We start from the raw sequence: 21641 nt of genomic DNA, 5'->3' as shown, positions 1-21641 counted from the left end.
TCAGCAAACCAGGAGATAACATCCACTTCCTTCTAGTAAGAAAAACAAATTTAATGATATTGTGTGAGTGACAAAAAACGTTTTTGATGAAAACCTTCATTATATCAAGACAGCAAAGTCCTTCTTTCACAAATTATTATAAAGCTTGTTGCAGCCACTAGTCTTGAATTCTTGAGTCTTCGCTGGTGTGGTTTTCAAGCAGCATCTGAAGTCAGGGTCGGTAGTGCAGGAACCATCGTAGACAGCAGCACAGTTATGAACACAGAGATTATAGCAAGTCTTGTTGGTATGAGTGGCAAAACTGATCCATGGAGAGCAGTATGCGTAGGATTCACCACCATTGACACCAGCACAGAATTCTTGACAGAGTTGCAAGGTGATGGAGCTGATGGCAGACACAAGGCAAAGTGCGACGAGGATGCGAAGGAACTGAAAGAGTATTTAATTATTGCATTCAAAGCAGAAAAAAACGTACCATGTTGAGGTATCAGTTGAATGCTGATGTTCTCCCAGCACTGCCAAAAGATTTTATAAATTTTGTTTCACAGTAGGAGTCAATTTTATTAAACTAGATGAAATCGTTCATGAACAGCACAGTAGGGAATCCAGACTCCAATTAAAATGTTCCAATATGTTGCGAGTTATTGAACGACAAACAAAAAAGTTCATGAACAAACTGTCAGCTTGTCTATTATTTAGACTTTTTTTGTTAAGTCATCCTACGCCCCAAAACTCGAAATCTAACAATTCTATTCACATACATCAGCTACCAAAATTTCTAATACTTATTGGATCCAGCTCAGAGAATTCGACTATAAATAATGTCCAGGAGATTCATAACTCATCAGCATTCAACTGATACATCAACATGGTAAGTCTTTTTTGCTTTGAATGCAATAATTAAATACTCTTTCAGTTCCTTCGCATCCTCGTCGCACTTTGCCTTGTTTCTGCTATCAGTACCATTACCTTGGAACTCTGTCAAGAATTCTGTGCTGGTGTCAACGGTGGTGAATCTTACGCATACTGCTCTCCATGGATCAGTTTCGCCACTCAAACCAACAAGACTTGCTATAATCTCTGTGTTCATAACTGTGCTGCTGTCTATGATGGTTCCTGCACTACCGACCCTGACTTCAGATGCTGCTTGAAAACCACTCCAGCTAAGACTCAAGAATTCAAGACTAGTGGCTGCAACAAGCTTTATAATAATCTGTAAGAAAAACCATTTGTCATCTTGATATATCATAATAAAACATTGCATCGGAAACATTATTCTTGAATGCTTATAAAAATTATTATTCAGTTGTTCTTGAAGTAGTAGTAGTGAATGTAATCTCATATAGTGTCAAACATAGTGACCGTAATTCCAGTATTAGTTTTGCATGCAACTGTTGGGTATCAACGTGTATTGACCCACGACGTGGCTAAGAAAATCGTACAACGTGAACTCTCTAACTAACCTATTCATTCCTTAGTTTAATGTAATAATAAACTACTCGTCTTCGCCTCCTCGTTCTGCCTCAATACATAACAGTGGCGATCAGGATCTTTCGGGCTCACTGCTGCCTGCTGTCGATTTGCTAGCAACAAGTCTTGTCAGTTTCGGGAAAGAGGCACTTGCCGTGCTCTCTGCAGTTGCAGTCATGGTGGACAGGAGCGGCTTCTGGATTGAAGTCGGAAAGAAGAAGAAGGAATCATCGTTCAGGTCTCGGGAAGATGCGAGTGGCAGCATCCTATGCGTTCCAGATGCTCAGATGTCGGACGTATGACACATAATCAGCAACTCCGGTACAGTGAAACGTCAGGATGCTGGTAAACAGGCGGAATCAGTATATCCGTAATGGATGGTTCAAGAGTGGGTCTAATTTTATCTTAGTCTGTAGATAAAGGTGGGAAGGACATCAAAATTGGTACGGGAAGGAGGTGTCAGTATTACTGGATAAGGAGGTGTAAGAAACACTGGATAAGGAGGTGTACGTAGCACTGGATAACTCGCAATTGGATGATGTGAACACCGAGGGACCATGTGTCGAGGATTAGCTGAATCCGTGAGGATATACGGACACATTGTCGTGTTCCGGAAGAAACCCCAGAAGAACTTCTAGAAGACATCGGTGGATATGCTCTTGATCAAAGCAATCGTTTGTCATTGAAGAGAAGAGATGTTGAGTATCAACGTGTATTGACCCACGACGTGGCTAAGAAGATCGTACAACGTGAACTCTCTAACTAACTTATTAATTCCTTAGTTTAATGTAATAATAAACTACTCGTCTTCGCCTCCTCGTTCTGCCTCAATACATAACAATTCTTCAGTTGCCCGTCGGGATGCAAAAATAATAGAGACTTCAAGCCCATTAGAGGCAACTATTGTCTTTTCGATCGCCCGATAATTTTGGAAAAGTGACCAATGCTTGTAGAAAACTCAACTTGATACCTTTCAAACTATGAAAGATACAACATTTTCCGATCAGCTATTTGAAAGCTATCAAGACTAATTACCCAAAAAATGACGCATTTGCTGAAACTGGTGTGGAAAAAAAAATCGGTGCTCGAATATTAGAGGCTACAAGACCATTAGTGGCTGCGAAACTTATTTTCGAATTTCTCGTAGAAATACAATAACAATAGTGGTTCAAGGCTAGAAGAGGAAATACGGTATTTGCGTTAGTGGTGAGTGTTCCGCTCTCAGTGCTTAATTGAGCACAAAACTTGACTACGACAATGTATTAGATTTACTGAAAATGTTCAATTAATTAAGAGAAATGCCATTTTAGGTTAAGCAATCCATAACCGAAAATGATGGTGAGGCTTGGATTGGTAATCCGTGAATAAAAGTAAGTAAGTAAGTAGACAAAAAAGGCTTGTGCTTTTCAGAGTAACTTTTCGGTTTTCAAGAATGAAAAACGTTTTGGTAAAAAATAAATCACCAAGACGATTAAGTTGCTTCTCTCCAGGAGATCACAGAAGCTTACAAGTATTAAAACTTCAATTTAACTTGATACAATAGACGTCGGAACCATTTTAGTTGTAGAAAGTTTGTTTAAATTTTCTAGAAATTTTATTAAATTAGCTGTTTCATAAAAAATATAAATAAATCAGACTGCAATCCCTAATTGAACTGCTTTTGTTGGTATTCCTACCAAATGAAACGCAACCTGATTACGCATACTGAAAACTGAAAATCTGATTTAATAATGTTTTATGAACAATACAAGTAATGTATTTTTTATGAAATCCTTTATTACATCAAGACAGTAGAATGTTTCTCTCACAGATTATTATAAAGCTTGTTGCAACCACTAGTCTTGAATTCTTGAGTCTTAGCTGGAGTGGTTTTCAAGCAGCATCTGAAGTCAGGGTCGGTAGTGCAGGAACCATCATAGACAGCAGCACAGTTATGAACACAGAGATTATAGCAAGTCTTGTTGGTTTGAGTGGCGAAACTGATCCATGGAGAGCAGTATGCGTAAGATTCACCACCGTTGACACCAGCACAGAATTCTTGACAGAGTTCCAAGGTAATGGTACTGATAGCAGAAACAAGGCAAAGTGCGACGAGGATGCGAAGGAACTGAAAGAGTATTTAATTATTGCATTCAAAGCAAAAAAGACTTACCATGTTGATGTATCAGTTGAATGCTGATGAGTTATGAATCTCCTGGACATTATTTATAGTCGAATTCTCTGAGCTGGATCCAATAAGTATTAGAAATTTTGGTAGCTGATGTATGTGAATAGAATTGTTAGATTTCGAGTTTTGGGGCGTAGGATGACTTAACAAAAAAAGTCTAAATAGTAGACAAGCTGACAGTTTGTTCATGAACTTTTTTGTTTGTCGTTCAATAACTCGCAACATATTGGAACATTTTGATTGGAGTCTGGATTCCCCACTGTGCAGTTCGTAAACGATTTAATCCAGTTTAATAAAATTGACTCCTACTGTGAAACAAATTGTATAAATACTTTTAGCAGTGCTGGGAGAGCATCAGCATTCAACTGATACATCAACATGGTACGTTTTTTTCTGCTTCGAATGCAATAATTAAATACTCTTTCAGTTCCTTCGCACCCTCGTCGCACTTTGCCTTGTTTCTGCTATCAGTACCATTACCTTGCAACTCTGTCAAGAATTCTGTGCTGGTGTCAATGGTGGTGAATCCTACGCATACTGCTCTCCATGGATCAGTTTTGCGACTCAAACCAACAAGACTTGCTACAACCTCTGTGTTCATAACTGTGCTGCTGTCTACGATGGATCCTGTACTACAGACCCTGACTTCAGATGCTGCTTGAAAACCACTCCAGCTAAGACTCAAGAATTCAAGACTAGTGGTTGCAACAAACTTTATAATAATCTGTGAGAGAAACACTCTACTGCCATGATATAATACATATTTTTATCGAAAATACTAACTTTTGTTGTTTACACAATATATTCAATTTTTTTCAAGGAACAGTAGTAAAAGTCATATCGTAGGGTTTCAATTAGGGCAGAGCGGCAATCGGCTATCACCGTCTTTTTGTGATTTTTCGACGATCGGCGATCGGCTCTACAACAATCTTTGAATGCGTATATGTTTTTCAGTCGTTTTTGCACATTGATTCAATAGAGATTTTGTTCAAAACAAACTATCTTGGTACATGGTGCCATCCAAAGAGAAATTTCTGTTTTAAAAAGTCATTAATTCTGAGCCGAGACAGAAGAGAGCAGCAATAATGAATTTATCGATTCTGAATTCTGATTTCTTGAATTCTTGAATTCAATTAATTCTTTATCGGTATTTTTCTTCTGAATTTATCGAAACTTTAGTAGAAATCAAATTTTGAAACTACAGTTAGGTTATTTTGAATAAAATCTTTATTGCATCAAAGTACAAAAACTTAATAAACAAATACACTTTTAAAGATTATTGTAGAGTTTGTTGCAACCACTTCTCTTGAATTCTTGAGTCTTCGCTGGTGTGGTTTTCAAGCAGCATCTGAAGTCAGGGTCGGTAGTGCAGGAACCATCGTAGACAGCAGCACAGTTATGAACACAGAGATTATAGCAAGTCTTGTTGGTATGAGTGGCAAAACTGATCCATGGAGAGCAGTATGCGTAGGATTCACCACCGTTGACACCAGCACAGAACTCTTGACAGAGTTGCAAGGTGATGGAGCTGATGGCAGAAACAAGGCAAAGTGCGACGAGGGTGCGAAGGAACTGAAAGAGTATTTAATTATTGCATTCAAAGCAAAAAAGACTTACCATGTTGATGTATCAGTTGAATGCTGATGATTTATGAATCTCCTGGAAACTATTTATAGCAAATTCTCACAGCTTGAGGCAATGAATATTGGAATATTGTAAATAATGGTAGCTGATGTATATGCATAACGCAGTAGGGAGCAGTTATAATGAAAAAATTTGAAAAATGGCTCGTTGCTTGAATGCTAACTTTATTGTAGTTATTTCAAAGAGAAACAACTAAAAGAATTGAATATCGGATTGATTGTTTACTTTGATATTTATTATCGTATATAATTTCCACAAAAACATTAAAAATTTTTTACTACTCGTTGAGAGACAGCTTGACAGTTGACCGAACAATTTCATAGACTTCCAAAACTACTGCACAGATGACAAACTTGAAACTAAAAATCAAAAAAAACGTGGATGCTACAAAGTAGAACCTAGGACAGTGCGATTTTCAGCACTTTTAGCTAATCATGTACGTGGATCTGAAGGGATGTGACCTGACTAACTAAGCTGATCTGACTCTACATCAGTTTTACAATTGAAGATTAGATGTATGTTGAAAAGTTTTTGCGACAATACACACCATCTCTTCGAAGGTGTGTATCTTCGAAGGTGTACATTTACGGTGGAACACATTGATAATTCCTTACGGCATTTTGAACAATTTCGAAGTTATACATATGATTGTTTTTGTTATCTTTCTTATCGCATGCAAAAGTATCATAGGTAATATTACTGGATCGCAAGATAGATAGAACCAAAACTATAACGATAAGTGGAATAAATTATTTTTTTTATAATATTTTACAAAACTACTACTATATTTTATTATTTCGTGAAATCTAGTTTTTGAAACAACATCAAGCGTCTCAAATTCTGATGTAAATAAATAAATATTTTAGATACATACATATTTAATATCGGTAATTGAAAATTTTTATTTTTATTCTGAAGACAACTTGTGAAGTAATATATCAATATACTAACTTGTTTCAAACAATTTAATTTTTTTGAAAATAACTACAGTAAAGTTAGCACCCACGCAACAAGTCATTGTTCAGATTTTTTAATTATAACTGTTCTCTACTGCGCTTTTATGAATACCAGTCAACCAATATTCCTAATATTTATTGGATCCAACTAATACTGGAATTACGGTCACTATGTTTGACACTATATGAGATTACATTCACTACTACTACTTCAAGAACAACTGAATAATAATTTTTATAAGCATTCAAGAATAATGTTTCCGATGCAATGTTTTATTATGATATATCAAGATGACAAATGGTTTTTCTTACAGATTATTATAAAGCTTGTTGCAGCCACTAGTCTTGAATTCTTGAGTCTTAGCTGGAGTGGTTTTCAAGCAGCATCTGAAGTCAGGGTCGGTAGTGCAGGAACCATCATAGACAGCAGCACAGTTATGAACACAGAGATTATAGCAAGTCTTGTTGGTTTGAGTGGCGAAACTGATCCATGGAGAGCAGTATGCGTAAGATTCACCACCGTTGACACCAGCACAGAATTCTTGACAGAGTTCCAAGGTAATGGTACTGATAGCAGAAACAAGGCAAAGTGCGACGAGGATGCGAAGGAACTGAAAGAGTATTTAATTATTGCATTCAAAGCAAAAAAGACTTACCATGTTGATGTATCAGTTGAATGCTGATGAGTTATGAATCTCCTGGACATTATTTATAGTCGAATTCTCTGAGCTGGATCCAATAAGTATTAGAAATTTTGGTAGCTGATGTATGTGAATAGAATTGTTAGATTTCGAGTTTTGGGGCGTAGGATGACTTAACAAAAAAAGTCTAAATAATAGACAAGCTGACAGTTTGTTCATGAACTTTTTTGTTTGTCGTTCAATAACTCGCAACATATTGGAACATTTTAATTGGAGTCTGGATTCCCTACTGTGCTGTTCATGAACGATTTCATCTAGTTTAATAAAATTGACTCCTACTGTGAAACAAAATTTATAAAATCTTTTGGCAGTGCTGGGAGAACATCAGCATTCAACTGATACCTCAACATGGTACGTTTTTTTCTGCTTTGAATGCAATAATTAAATACTCTTTCAGTTCCTTCGCATCCTCGTCGCACTTTGCCTTGTGTCTGCCATCAGCTCCATCACCTTGCAACTCTGTCAAGAATTCTGTGCTGGTGTCAATGGTGGTGAATCCTACGCATACTGCTCTCCATGGATCAGTTTTGCCACTCATACCAACAAGACTTGCTATAATCTCTGTGTTCATAACTGTGCTGCTGTCTACGATGGTTCCTGCACTACCGACCCTGACTTCAGATGCTGCTTGAAAACCACACCAGCGAAGACTCAAGAATTCAAGAGAAGTGGTTGCAACAAACTCTACAATAATCTTTAAAAATGTATCCGTTTCTTCAGTTGTGGCACATATTTAATAAAATCTTATACAAAACAACCATCTCTCTTTATAATATTTCGGAATATGCCAGGAAATAAGGGACTGAGATTACCGGTCATTATATCACATCTATAATTTACAAATCTGGTTTATTGTAAATTTTTGATGGTTTAAACTGATTTATTCAATAAAATATTGTCTTTTTCAAAATCCATTGAACAATGCAAATGGATTTCCAAACTACCAGATTAATTGAAAAGAGAGGCAGAAGGTTGCTCAAAGTTTTTTTGTTGAAAAATTGAGGCATTCAATCTTTCAAAAAATACTAAAAGTTTTAATATATAAAGTTGTACAGGATGGAGTAACATTTCTGGAAATGTTTTATTGTGACCAATGACAAAATTTTTTAATGCAAGGCATATACTAATGCATTTATTTGCAAAAACTATTTATTTGTTAAGCGACTCGTTGTTTTTTATTAAATTTAAATTTGAATCTTGTATATTTGTTATTCCATTTTCACTTTTGGAAGCTACAATTTCTGTCAGTTTGTGTCAAGTTGAGCAACCTTTCTGGTGATTTGAAATGGACAAAAAAAGCACTTCCATTACTACTTTTTCGGCAATGACGCCGACTTTTTGAAATGTCACCTCATGTTATGGAAGAATGGACTTAAACAGCACAAGTTGGAAATGGGAGCAGAGTAGAAATGACGTACTTTCTGTGCAAACATAGTGGGTCGTTCCCTATCCGCTGCGTCCCAAAAATACACCCCGTCCTGAAAAAAACACCCGATTTAGAATAGGCAGAATTTTCTGAAAAAATTTCGCATTCGCATAACTTGGCATAAAAATTGCAAAACATAGCGCATAGAAGTCTGCATATTTTTAATCGATGATAATTCTTTTGATGAAATAAATGTTTTTTTTCGCGTTCCAGTAGTTGACGAAGATAGATAAAGTTTGTGGATTCGTCCAAATTTCTATAAAAACGGAAATGTTCAAGTTGGAATTAGTCGTTTCTGCTTGTTTCCTCGAACAGAAATTGAAATGAAAGTTTCGCCAGATTTTTTGATTACAAGTTGTCACTTTGAAGTTGGTAAAAATTATGTATAAAGTGAAAAGCAAAAGCACTTTGAGATTTGACAGATTTATTTGTTTGCCATAAATTTACGAAAACTTCAAACACCAAATAAAAACGCGTAAACTTCGAAAAAATGTGTACAGCCAGTTATAATATATATGATAATAATTAGTTATAGTTATAATATAAACTATTCGCTTGCAGCAATCTTTTTAAAGTGTTTAAAATCCGGAAAACTAATATCACGAAAAGTAAATTAAAGGTGGAATACGACCAGTGGGAAAGTGATTGAAAACTATTCTTATGATGCTAGAATGACCAAATAAAATAATAATTTTGTTTGAGTCAAAATGAGGGGAAAACTGAATTTGCGCCACTTGTCAAAAAACTGTCGGAACATAAATGTTTTGAGCACGATCTAAACTAAAAACTGGAAGGAAAAACACATTTTGATCAAAATTGGCAGTCCACCAAACCCCGAAAGGTAAAAAAGGATCCACCATTTACAAGAAATTTTCCAAAACAAATTTTCTACAATTATTTTGTGGTCATTTCAGTAGAAAATAAGAGAATTTGACCTTTTCCATGTTTTTTCTCAAAAAGGTTAAAAAAAATAAATATATTCATTTTTCTTTTTTCTGTTTCAAAGAAAAAACAATTTTAAACATATTACATTTTGATGAGTCCAATCCACCAAACCAATTCAGTAATGAAATATCATCAATACCTGATAAATTGTATTTCCAAGCAAAACACCTAATTTGTAAGATGAACTATTGTGCATTGATCAGCGTGAATATCATAGTTTTGCAATGATCTCCAGAAATTGCTCCAAATTTACGAGAGCTTCTAGCCTCATACGCGTTTTACAGTTCTCCAAATTATAAAAAAATGGGCGTTTGTCGCAATGTACTCTTACTATTCGTGCGTATTATTGAGTTGTTAGATGTACAGTTTTGAAATGTTCAACAAATTGAAACATTTTATATAATATATGATATTTGAAATTTCCTATTAGTGTTTTTTTTTTGCTTCAATATTTATTTCTGGTTTTGTTTTATTTATCTCAATTTTACAAGAGTTGATGAGTGTTCCCAAATAAATCAAATTATTATTACTCCCACTTGTTGTATGACTGCAAGACTGCAAGCCTAGTCATGATATCATATCCCAGCATCTTTGTGTTTTACCCACCTTCACGTGGCCATAAAATATTTGTCACTCTCTAATTTATTTCCAGTATTATTCTCAATGTGTCCACTGATTGAATAGTTAAAATAGTTAGTTATCACCCACAAATCAAACGACTTTTTTGTGTCCGTTTATGTTTTTAGGTCTGAAAGAGTTGATGAAGTTTCTGCATGACTGGTCGCAGTCAACGTCACCTAAAATCTTGATTAAATTTTTTACGCTGTGCGTGATTTTTAAATTCTTTACATGAGTGCGTTCCAAATCTTTCCGCCTACTCATGAGGTGCCCTTTCTAACACAAGCACTCCGAGATACCAAATAAACTGCCATGTCTTGTGACGTGTCAATCTCAATGGGTTGAAACTGAGCTGCGTGGGGTACCTAAATTTTGGATTAAAATAGCAAATCGTAAGGTTCATGCATTGAAAATGACAAGTTCATGGAAGCTCTCTGCCTATGAGAGAGAATATCAACCGTTATTTTTCAGTTTTCACGGAATAGAATTAAAAGACTTCTCCGGGAATAGCATAGTCGCTGCGAAAATAAATACAAGTTATGTGTTGTTCGATCGTTCCAGGCGTGTAACGCTGAAGACTTAATAATAATTGTAAGGCATCCTACATTCCCTCATAAAAATACATGTCATCTTTGCTCAAAGACGCGGATAAGTGTCTAAGCACATCTCATCAATTCTATTGTCTAGTGTCCTGAGAGGGTGTTTTAAAATTTAGACGGGCACGTTTGTCACCACTTCCCTATCCTTCTTCCATAATCGTCATTGTTTTGTTTATAAGAAGTTCTGAATTTCTGAGCTCAAAAAAAGTTATTTTTTAAAGAAACAGAACTATTGAACTCAAAGTGTGAAACCGTAATAGAAGACAGGGAGGTGCTAGCTGTAACCAAAATTCGAAAATAAATTATTTTTGAAACCTCTGTTCTAACCAACTTTTCAATTTTCTGTAGAACTCAAGGCTACCAAAGCCAAAAAAAATTAGTAAACGAAAAAACATTTCAAATAACATCTATACTGCCACCACTTTCTAAAAACCAAATTGGGATGATCGTAAGTTTTGAAGATTAGATATGTGTATGGAGATTTAAACAAAAATAAGTTTTTAAGTATTTTTGACACATGCAATAGTAATACAAAATGAAATGATTGTTCAATTGTGTTGATTCCTTGGCATAAAATTTCAAACCACATTCAAACATTGACATGTCATTTGATTGACTAGATTGCAGTATTTAGTTAATATTTCGATTAAAAAAAAGAACGCACACAATTTTTGGAAACATATTTAGGTGAGACGTCTAATTAAGTCCATATTTTATAATGAATTGTTTACGTGTTTCTTATTGTTTTTTTAAGATCATGGATTATGGATACTTGTTATTCAAAAATTTTGAAACATAATAATTTAACGCAACGTTTTTCATTTGAGAAGGCGTCGAAATGGAAAACACAAAGAATATCAGTTCGCACAACAGTTCGAAAAAAATAGGAGGACAAATAAATGAGTGAAAGGGTATATTTCAGGTGGGGACTTTTTAAGAAACACTATGCAGTTAGACAACGTAGGAGCAGTGATTCGACACGAGTTGATTGTTCCTAATTAGCCGAATCGGATGAATTTGGCTCCACGTTTAACGTAGAGCTCGTTGACCGATGGTGAGGCGTATCCATCTTCCTGAAAATTCAATAAATGATGATGGCATAATGGTTAGTATACATGAGAAGTTGACGTTTCGGATGCGTCATTACTCATATCCATGTGTTGGCATATGACATAGTGCTTTTTAGCGTGATATTTTCATATATGTATTCCGTTTGTAAAGATAGTGGGGGAGCGGGGTTTTTAATATTTCAGAAAGCTAATAGCTTGTAATGCAGTGTGTACTCAGTCACGTCGATCTTTCATGAAATTCTGACGTTTTTCTTGTGACTTAAAAGTATTCCGTCTTCGCTGGAAATGACAGGCATCGTTTATCCTTTATTAGTCTCATCATATACTTATTAGTCGAAATTTGTAAATGTTCATATACGACTAGAACAATTTTTTTAAGGTGCTCCCCAGCATTACAAAAAAATCTCTAGACTCAGCAAATATCAAAACAGATAAAAATCAAGATTTTCAGAATATAATTTGCATACGTAATAAGGGGGTCGAATAGGATTTTCTACAATGGTAGCAGCTTAAGCTATGTGTACAACAAACACAAGGAAACAAGCTTTTCAGAACCTTGGTTTTCGACTTATGCAGTGATTCACTGAAAAAATTATTTTCTTGAAATACTAACCCAAGTGTTCCTTGATCGCCCAAATCTGATAAACTTGGCTCCTGCACGACCGAATCGGATGAATTTTGGCTTTGGTGCTCGTGCTATTCTTTGGTATTTTTCAAGGTAGTCCGCGTCTTCGGCACTGAAAATATTCGGTGTTATTAGATTGAAAAGTCCATATTTGTGAACAAAGAGACCGTTGTTTTATTTTTTTAAAATGTCATAGAACCTTTCCTGTCTTTTTTCTTACGTATTTCACACGTCAATATTGAAAATGTGTCTATTTTAATTACCACCATTTATCATATTTTTAATATTGTGTTTCGGTTCACCACGACCTACATTTCTGCATATAATTGTTCAAAAATAATTGAAAAATGAAAAGATAAGAAGGTTACCACATTTTCCTTTTTGTCGCTTAACCAACTACTTTACTTTTCCAAACTCAATGAGCACATGCGTCATGTTAGCACGCCAAGTGCAAAATTAAACGCTTCATTTACCAATTGTATTGAACGACTAGAGCAAAAAAGTGGTGGCAACTTTTTGAAGGAGACATGTTTTGTGAGTGCTCTGATCCCTCCAGTGACTTTCTAAGAATGAAACAGGGAAGTTTCAAAGTTGCCTGATATTAAAGAAGCGGGATAAATCGAGAACGGAATGCTAATTTGTGTTACATTGAAGGTCAAAGAAGCTAATTTTATGAATTCCACCCTCGCTTTTCTATTAGGTTAGAGACTAGTCCTCAACTATTTTATTGTTTGACATACTTTTGTTTTTGTTTTCAATGCTTGGAATTCAATGTTCTGAATGGGAAATTCCAAGCTTTAAAACAAAACAAACAGTTTAAAAATCTGAGTATTTCGAAAAGTAATTTCAAAAAGATATTGTCATTGAACACTTCCATTCTTTGTTTATAACGTCATCTCTATTTTTTCCTTGCTGAAGACTCTGGCCTCCCAACAAAGTTGTTCCAATTTTTTAAACAATAGTATGGAAAGAATGGGTCAAAGTGCATCTCACCGGAAGCATCGAATGCAAAGCGAATAAGCAAAAAGCGCGCCTCCTAGTACTCGCAATTGAATTTGAATGGCTGATTGATATTTCCGCTTCATCCGACACCAAGAGTCCAACAGACAAGATGGGATCCCCCAAAAAGAATAAACTCACGTCACATTACGATGCTCATGAGAATGAAAAAAAGGGAGGAGACCGGGGTATAAGTTCGTAGGAAGCGCACAAGATGCTAGTAGTAAAGTGAAATGCCGAAGAAAACGAACAGAATCTAGTATGTGTGTTAATCACGCCATTGCATCTTTGTATAATTAGAAAATTACGAAAATGATGATGAAATAAAGTGCATGATGAAAAATGCGTCACTTTTGAGCAATTAGCTGTACAACGATGATTTAATTTGGATATTGAAACTATTTCTGTATTAGTATTTAGTTTTTCTGAAAAAGATAATTTGCTTGTACCTACGACTTTAATAGGTTCCGTTGTTGTTTCAATCTAGACCTTCACGCACCGTTAGAGTTTTGGTTTTTTGTGTTTTTTTTTCTGTCTGAGTTGGTAATTTATGTCAGCCTTTTTTAAAATCCTTTTAATAATTTTACTTTAAGTCCTAGCGCCTTTTCTTTTTAGGAAGTCCATGATAGTCTCAATAGCCGAAGCAATGATCACAATCAAGAACAAATGGCCAGTTTTGATCAGTTGGGGTTTAACAATTGGCTCATCACAGCACCTGAACCCTAGACATCAAATTAACCTACCTTGATTGAGCGGAAACACATTGGAAGACAAGAAGGGTGGCGATGAAGAGGAAAGCAATCGTGGTGCTTCGGCTGCTCATAGTTGCGAGGAATGACTGTTTCGTAAAAGGCGGGTGCTGTCGTGGAAGCTGAAAGGCGGGGACGCTGCGCATGGCTTGCCAACTGGCTCCGCCCCATCTCTACTATTATGTGGAGCGGTTGGGAGCTGAACTAGAGATGATGGGAAATAAGGAGTAAATTGAAACTGTAGTTGTTATTTTTGGGAAGAGACTTTATCTAAAAGAGTTGTTATTATAGTAGGAAGAGAAGATAATTGGAGAAATGAAGATATCAACATGTCTACTACAACAGAAAATAGCAATATGCTTTTGATAACTTGCGTCAAAGTTGCATGACATAATTTGATGAATTAGCTCGTCTATATTGGCGATCAAAAATATAAAAAGAATCCTCCAGCAGATTTCTGAATTCTCTGCGCAATTCGTCACACGACCCAAAAGCTTTTTTAGGTACTTTTAGGTACTTCCTTCCAGACTTCAACTTTAACAAGCTCTTTTTGCAAAACGGAATGCCCTCTATGTTTCCCATTTAACCCCGTGGAGATTGAAAAGTAAACGATCTAGTAAGCCTCTGGGGGAATAGAAGGGGTACCGGAAAACTAACGACTTAACCCAGAGTTTGATAATAGAAATGGAGTCAGAAGCCGAAAAGCTGATTGAAAACAAATAATAGAGTAGGATTATTTGTTTTCGAACCAGGGTCACTATCAATTGGGAGAAAAATAATAATACGAAAATCAGAACAAAAAATTAATCAGAAACCTTTCAAATTTCAAATAGACTTCTAGTGATTGTTTTAGTACGTCATAGAGCATCAACTTTGGTTTTTAGAAAACTTGCAAATCGATGTAACGCTATTCCCAAAAAACACTCCGACGATCAACTATAAATTTTGTTTATGTACCAATTCATAATTTCCACGAACCGATAAAAGTGCTCATGTACCGGTTTTACTTCAAAATGAGAGTTTTGTATTGTGTTCACTTGCCGAATTCTCATTTCCGTTTTCCATAATATACACAAGAAACAATATCAATTGCAAGATTCATTTCAGATCCACCCGTTTCAAGCCCACATTGCTTCTTTTTTCTTAGATACCACAAAAAAAAACAACTAAACTAAAGTTAAAAAACTGAACTATTCTGTTTCTAGGCGGCGCGTTCTCCGTAGTAAATGGGAGATTCTCCGAAAACTGCAAAATGTCAGTGTTGAATGACCGATTTGACATGTCGGAGGAGGAAACGGCGGGGCCTGACATGACGTGTCCGTTTTGGCCCACAAAAAAGTTTTAATTAAAACTGGAAGCTACGGGAATGAAAAAGTCTACGGGCGAGCAAACAAACCGTAAAGCCTAGAATTTTCAGCATATTGAATTTTTACGCGAACTTTGTATTTGAACTTTTGCTCGATGACTTTCTTTACGACATGTGTGAATTTTAAGATCATGTTTCATTTTCTTAAAGAAGTTTGTTTTCAAAAAGGTTTATTCAATACTAAAACACAACAGAACCAATTTTTGTTACCCTCTTTCAGTCTTGATTAAGAGTACTAAAATAATGCAGAAGTGTACCAATTGGCCATATCATCTGTACTTTTTGTGTTCAATATTACTTTCCAAGAGTTGTTTTATTGTGTTCACGATCTTTATTTATACTGTCATCAAAGTTTACAAATTTGGTACACCCACATTTCAATGGTCATATTACACAGATAAATGTCATCACTTCCCGAAATCTGCGGAAATCAATGGTTTTTTCATTTCCTATTAAAAAACATATTCCGGAGATTTTGTATCAATTTTAGATTGAAGTGTTTCTTTTTTACATTGACAGGTGCAGAGATTTGAGATGGAAATCGCTTAAAATTAACAAGTTTTTATTGTAATAATTTAGTAGTTTTTAGATTTTTTTACATCTGAAACTTTCAGTCAAAATCCGAAGATTGAAGTTTCCTGCAAATATTTGTGCATAGAAATTTGCAATAAAGTGAAACCTATTGAAGCTATTGTCACTCTAACTTCATCAAAATAACATTCACATGGAGCAAATTAAATCAACGTAGTAGAAAAACCATTTACTATTGTCTTCACCAAGCTCTCAAATATCAGTTTGCTGCAAAATGGTCAAGTTACTTGATTCATCTGTGTTCCTCAGATCAAAGGAGTTGATTCAGCAAAAAATGCCACCGGAAAGAAAATGTCTTGTAACACAATACATCCCTTTTTTTGAAACACTATCTGAAGAGTTGATGCTTCTAGTTGATATTTCAAACAAAAGTTCAGATATTTGAATCCAATTTCACACGAGAAAATGTTCAGATCTCAATACTCCACTCTGGAAATGCAGGTGATATTATTTGAATGTCAATCGAGAATTTACGTAATCACACATTTCTCTGTATTTCAGATTGAAGCACAAACTCTTTGCCAATCAAAAAAAATCCTAAGACAAATGGGTGAAGTTTTTAATAATTTCGCAGAGGAGAGGGCGAACATTTGCATTTTAAAATTCAGAAGGCGCTGCGAATGACGATGAAACGTTTCCTGTTGTTTGAACTTTTCAAGTGGGGGCGAATGCAGAGGGTTCTGACGTTTTGTTGAAATCTAATCACCCCCCAGCGCCGTTTTTAGGATGTGGGAGGAAGCAACACACAAGTGTATAAGCTGCATATAAATGTGTAAAGGAAAAATTGGATGACAATAAGGTTGCAAAACGTACACATTTAAAAGTGGTAACACGATATTTCAAAATTTAAGTCAATTCCTCTATAGTTTGTTTATTAATAAACAAAAACCTTTATGTCGAAATAAAGTCAAAGCTCATCTGTAAGATCTGGAAAACAAAGATCAAAGATTCTGATTTTCACGTTTTCAATGTTGTCACTTTTGATCAATTAAGACAAAAGGGTAATCCGTCTCCCCAAATTCCAATTGAAAGTGCTAGCTGATGTCTCATGAGTTCTCATTTTCAAAACAATGACCTCAAAAACCAACCACCCTCAGAAAGAGAACAGCTGAAAAATGCGTATTTTTCCAATAATCTTTGATATCGTTTCTCCTCTCAGATAGAAACACAAACTCAATAAGTTGGAACATGGATAATATGTGAATAACAGTTAATTGAACGGCGAGACATATGTAACTTCTTTGTTGATGATTTTATTTAGGAAGTTACGCGATTTATGTCGGTTTCAGATATTAAAAAAGGAACTGGAAAACTTGATATCTAGAACTATCATTAAAAAGTATTATATTGGCAGTTTACGAATTGGCCGAAAAATAATTTACTGCTGGCCTAATTGTTCAGTCAATAAACAACTCTGTAAAATATATATTTGTAACAGATCGGCGACAAATTCGGCCTAAAAAATTAACGTATCGGAAGTTTGTCTGAATAAATTTGAACTGGCTTTAAAATGTCGAATATAACGAGACTTCTCAAGTTACTATCAAACTGATCTTTTTCTGATACCTTCTTTCGTGATACTACGATATTTGCTACAAGTTGAAAAGTTAGGAACAAAAATAACGTCATCACTGTTTTTATATACAAATACAATTTTGCAACTGCCTTTTTCCGAAATGTACCCAGTTTTGTCTGGTTTACATACATAAATAACATAAAATGGGCAACATTCGGTTCAAACAGTTTTTCCTACTAACTTGAATTGGTTTGTTGTACTTTATCATTAGGATTATTTTTTTTCAAATTCTATACTCTTTCAACTGTTTTAGGTTTAAATCGAAATTGACAGATTGAAAAATTTTGTTTGAGCAACTTTAACCGCGCGGATTGCAGCTTTCTATCTGAAATTAGCATATCTAAAACTAATTTTTATGCACATTGTTTCTCTATTGTGAAAATGTGTCGAATTATAGTTTTTGGAATCATATTTTAATCGAATACATGTCAAAATCTTAATGAAAAAATAGCACTGAGGTGTCCAGGTAATAACTTAATTTATTCATTGAATTAAAAAGGCTTGAAAGAAACATGAAAATGGAATGGTTATGAATAAAGTTGAGAAAATTCTAAAGAAAGTTGTTTTTAATGTCAAATCATAGAAGATAACAAATCATCAGGTTCCGAAATTGCTCAAACTTTTCATACTGTGCTAAATTGACCAAACACATCAGAAAACGCTAAAAACACTTCAAGTTCAAAAGCAAAACAGTTTCAGTCTTCTGTTAGAGTATTGTGGAATGGCACAAGCCTGCACAAAAAACATGACATTTCATAACAGAACAAGGTAAAAATTGAACGAGTTTTGATTTATAACATTATAAGATATTTGTTTTATATTAGGTTAATTTAGCACTGTTTGTCACGTCACTTGTAATCTTTTTGAAACTAAACTTTAGTTGTCTGCAAAATTGTTTCCACCATGCTATGGATTTGATTATTGTGTCAATCATACACATCCGGGATTTTGAAACAATTTGCTTTGACTCTATTGATGTCTATATTGAATTGGTTAGATATTTCCTCAGTTGGCATTTGAGCCCATTTTCTATGATGAAATGGGGTCAGGTTTCAGATCAAAGTCGATACAATGGCAGCTTTCAGAAAAGAGACAAAATTACAAATTTTTGGTACTTACGTATACATTATCTTCGCAGTAGAACATGTAACAAAAATCTCAAAAGAACAATTGAGATTAGGATTATTCGGGGATCATTGCTGTCCTCTGTAACCTTTGACAAAAAAATGAAATCACTGAAAGTCCAGATGTTCTCATTACCTTTCCTACAATCTTGGATTAGTCTCTAGCTCTTGTTCTGAACAATCCATAAACGTTTAAGTTGTTTTGTTTCTCTAGTAAGTTTAAAGAAAATATTAACTTTTTGAGGTCTGAAGTACATATTTCCACAAAATACACGCGCTCCAAATTCTTCAAAAAGTAAAACTCTTTATTTTCTGCAACTTTAACTTTAGGAACTTCATTTTTTGAAATTTCTCATTTCTGGCAGCAATCGCGGTAACTGCTAGTTTTCAGGACTTTTGGCAGCAACGAGAAAATATGAAAATATAATTTTAGAAAACAAGATACCAGGAAGTTGAAAGATGCGAAAAATAATAGACGATAAAATAATCATTAGCTTTCGTCATTAGTGCATAACAAATTTATTATCAGCATCATTATGAGCTACAGACAAATGGAATATTCTGATGTTTACATACATAACTACCGGAAAATCAAACAAAATTAAATGACGAGATAACTCAAGTCCCTCGTGGTCTGGGTTGTACTTTAACCAACAACTTCCACAGATTTCATGAAGAAACAAATCTTGGACTTTGATTAAAAGATCTTGCTTTCTTTTTTGTATTTTCTTGTTCTTTTACATCAACACAATGTGACCATTACCTGGTTATCATTATCCATTCCCACGTGATCCAGAAAATTGTCCTCCTAAAATTTGAATGTCTCTACTCGGTAAACTACCATAAAATTACCGAAAAGAAAGGGATATTCATTTTGTTAATAACAAAGAATGCTGTCATTTCGAAAATAAACGTTAGCACATAGTAGATTGAAGCAACAACCGTGTCCTGCTCTTTGATTTGATACAAATCTGCAACGAAAAGACAACATTTTTAACAACTGAATATCTATTAAATTTAACTATTCATCAAAAATATTCATCAATCTGGATTCATCAAATACATTTATTCTGATAGCAAACTGAGAACGCTTTATATATCAAACTCTAAAACGGACATACCTAGATTGCACAGAGTATGCATTGTCCAAGAAAAAATAAATATTTTTATCAAGCCATGAAGAGCAAGGGCAAGTTTGATGTTACTGTATGCAATAAAATATACAGAGAGGACTGAAAACGAGACGATTCCCGAGTGGAGGAGTGGATAGTAAAAGTTTGACCAGACACCGAATGCCTAAAACAGTTGGCTTGAATATTTCAGAATCAGAACTTGAAGTAAGCTTGCAGTTTCAGACTTTCGAGTAATATTATTCATAAAATTAGAAATTAATGAATGTTCTTTAGCTGACGATACAAGTAATGGTGGAAATAGTTTGCAAATTTTTAAACACTTTTGGAGTAAATTTTGGAGTTTTTAAACACTTTTAGAGTATGTGTTGCAAAAAAAACTGCGCAAAATCTGTTGCATCCATCAAATTAGTGTATATTAGTAATCAATGTGCTCAATATCGTGGTGAGACCAAGGAATACAATATGAGTGCTTTTAAAATTTTGTTTTACGTTTTTACAAAACAATTCTTAAATGACACATCTTCTTGCTGAAACTCTACAGAAAAAAAACTAGAACACATTAAAATTACGGTAAATGCTGATATTCCCATTGTAAACGAATAAACGAGATCCGAGATTGTGTAGATAATCAGTGTCAACGCCAGTGGGTGAAATTTCTTGGTTGAGATCATATGAATAGTTTTCTTAGGCATTGCACTGTAAAAGTTTGTTTGTTAACTTTTTATTGAAAAATCTAATAATCAAGTGCAAAATAACCAGAAATAAAACAGAGTGTAGCAGCAATTTATTACATGAATTTATTTTACCTGGTATTTTTAGCTTGAAATTCTAAAAAATGTGTCATCGGAAAATATGGTAAAAACAAGATTATAAAATAATTGAAAAACAAAAGTTGTATATAAATGCTGATGCCACCTGAGACGATGTCGACGTTACTAACTATTAAAAAATTTTCAACAATACTTTATTTTGTCAATTTTTTATTTCTAAAAAAACATTGTCTGAGCATTACAAACTCAAGTATTGTAAAAACATTATATAGTTTTTTTTTTGATTTTTCAGAAATACTACAACTTCAAATATCAGATTCAAGAGTGTAAAGGTTAAGACCACCACAAAAGCTGGTGTGAATATGAAAAGATGAGGTTCTGAAACCTTTTCAAGAAATGAAGAAAAGCTGTCCGTACCCTCTGCTCCTAAAGAAATTAATGAGCACTGCTTCCGAAATGGGGCATGCAGTAGATCGGTTGGCCGGAAATTGGAATGCACAAAAAGTAACTGAAAGAAGAAACAACTTTCTTATGCCCGTGGTGGAAGTAATATCAAAGCGCTGAACTATCTGAAACATACTTAGTTTCTGGAATGCAAATATGAATCGACGCATTGAAAAAAAGATTGACAAAATCATTTCTAGTGAAAATATTAAGCGTTATTACTTGTACTTAATGACTTGTTGAAAAGCTAACTCCAAAAAACACAATAGATTGTAATAAAATAAAATTTGAAGAAAAAACAATCCAACTGTGCAATTAAATTTTAGAATTTTTTTTTGTTTTTTTAAATGTAGGTTTTTAAATACTATTTGTTTGTGATTTATATTTTCAGACTTTGAGAACTATTTCGTTGGACGTTCAATTAATTGGTGGCCTACACCAATTCTGACTACGAAAAACCCTCTCTCACTCCGCACAGCTCCTTAGCATTTTTTTAATCGTCTTTTTAATGCGAAAGAACACATTTCACATACAGAATGAAACATCCTTATAATTTCATTAAGCTATAAAATTGCACACATTCCACTGAGAAAACATTCCAGTTTGCGAAAGTACCTGCGTGGTTTTTAGAATTAAACTTTGTAGGTTTTGACGAACGTTTTTTTAAA

General features: G+C 34.5%; 9 protein-coding genes across 9 annotated transcripts; 3 read left to right on the top strand and 6 right to left on the bottom strand.

The window, feature by feature from the left end:
* Window positions 1–81: 81 nt before the first annotated feature.
* nspc-7 (Nematode Specific Peptide family, group C) lies at window positions 82–503 on the bottom strand. The gene is made up of 2 exons (NM_171744.7): window positions 476–503; window positions 82–429 (listed from the first exon to the last, which is right to left on the bottom strand). The coding sequence occupies exons 1-2, from the start codon at window positions 476–478 to the stop codon at window positions 127–129; spliced, it is 306 nt and encodes a 101-aa protein (NP_741862.1). The 5' UTR covers window positions 479–503; the 3' UTR covers window positions 82–126.
* Window positions 504–868: 365 nt separating this feature from the next.
* On the top strand, window positions 869–1219 carry nspc-6 (Nematode Specific Peptide family, group C; the record flags this gene model as incomplete). The annotated part of the gene is made up of 2 exons (NM_001029179.1): window positions 869–871; window positions 917–1219. 2 exons carry the CDS (start codon window positions 869–871, stop codon window positions 1217–1219), a joined length of 306 nt encoding a protein of 101 aa, NP_001024350.1.
* Window positions 1220–3267: 2048 nt separating this feature from the next.
* Window positions 3268–3639, bottom strand: nspc-5 (Nematode Specific Peptide family, group C). The gene is made up of 2 exons (NM_001029178.5): window positions 3623–3639; window positions 3268–3577 (listed from the first exon to the last, which is right to left on the bottom strand). Exons 1-2 carry the CDS (start codon window positions 3623–3625, stop codon window positions 3275–3277), a joined length of 306 nt encoding a protein of 101 aa, NP_001024349.1. The 5' UTR covers window positions 3626–3639; the 3' UTR covers window positions 3268–3274.
* Window positions 3640–4002: 363 nt separating this feature from the next.
* nspc-4 (Nematode Specific Peptide family, group C) lies at window positions 4003–4409 on the top strand. Its single transcript, NM_001029177.3, has 2 exons — window positions 4003–4018; window positions 4065–4409. The coding sequence occupies exons 1-2, from the start codon at window positions 4016–4018 to the stop codon at window positions 4365–4367; spliced, it is 306 nt and encodes a 101-aa protein (NP_001024348.1). The 5' UTR covers window positions 4003–4015; the 3' UTR covers window positions 4368–4409.
* Window positions 4410–4841: 432 nt separating this feature from the next.
* Window positions 4842–5274, bottom strand: nspc-3 (Nematode Specific Peptide family, group C). The gene is made up of 2 exons (NM_001029176.4): window positions 5255–5274; window positions 4842–5209 (listed from the first exon to the last, which is right to left on the bottom strand). Exons 1-2 carry the CDS (start codon window positions 5255–5257, stop codon window positions 4907–4909), a joined length of 306 nt encoding a protein of 101 aa, NP_001024347.1. The 5' UTR covers window positions 5258–5274; the 3' UTR covers window positions 4842–4906.
* A 1271-nt stretch (window positions 5275–6545) lies between these two features.
* On the bottom strand, window positions 6546–6896 carry nspc-2 (Nematode Specific Peptide family, group C; the record flags this gene model as incomplete). The annotated part of the gene is made up of 2 exons (NM_001029182.2): window positions 6546–6848; window positions 6894–6896. The coding sequence occupies 2 exons, from the start codon at window positions 6894–6896 to the stop codon at window positions 6546–6548; spliced, it is 306 nt and encodes a 101-aa protein (NP_001024353.1).
* Window positions 6897–7258: 362 nt separating this feature from the next.
* nspc-1 (Nematode Specific Peptide family, group C) lies at window positions 7259–7693 on the top strand. Its single transcript, NM_001029181.7, has 2 exons — window positions 7259–7289; window positions 7336–7693. Exons 1-2 carry the CDS (start codon window positions 7287–7289, stop codon window positions 7636–7638), a joined length of 306 nt encoding a protein of 101 aa, NP_001024352.1. The 5' UTR covers window positions 7259–7286; the 3' UTR covers window positions 7639–7693.
* A 3638-nt stretch (window positions 7694–11331) lies between these two features.
* Window positions 11332–14044, bottom strand: flp-5 (GAKFIRF-amide). Its single transcript, NM_001381040.2, has 3 exons — window positions 13964–14044; window positions 12210–12333; window positions 11332–11599 (listed from the first exon to the last, which is right to left on the bottom strand). The coding sequence occupies exons 1-3, from the start codon at window positions 14041–14043 to the stop codon at window positions 11525–11527; spliced, it is 279 nt and encodes a 92-aa protein (NP_001367418.1). The 5' UTR covers window position 14044; the 3' UTR covers window positions 11332–11524.
* Window positions 14045–19463: 5419 nt separating this feature from the next.
* On the bottom strand, window positions 19464–20451 carry C03G5.14 (Serpentine Receptor, class BC (Class B-like); the record flags this gene model as incomplete). The annotated part of the gene is made up of 3 exons (NM_001270132.1): window positions 19464–19597; window positions 19748–19922; window positions 20329–20451. 3 exons carry the CDS (start codon window positions 20449–20451, stop codon window positions 19464–19466), a joined length of 432 nt encoding a protein of 143 aa, NP_001257061.1.
* Window positions 20452–21641: the final 1190 nt, after the last annotated feature.

The sequence above is a fragment of the Caenorhabditis elegans genome, chromosome X, assembly GCF_000002985.6.
Source record: "Caenorhabditis elegans chromosome X".
Lineage (NCBI taxonomy): Eukaryota > Metazoa > Nematoda > Chromadorea > Rhabditida > Rhabditidae > Caenorhabditis > Caenorhabditis elegans.
The sequence above is the reverse complement of the archived record's forward strand: the minus strand, read 5'-3'. Positions and strand labels throughout refer to the sequence as shown.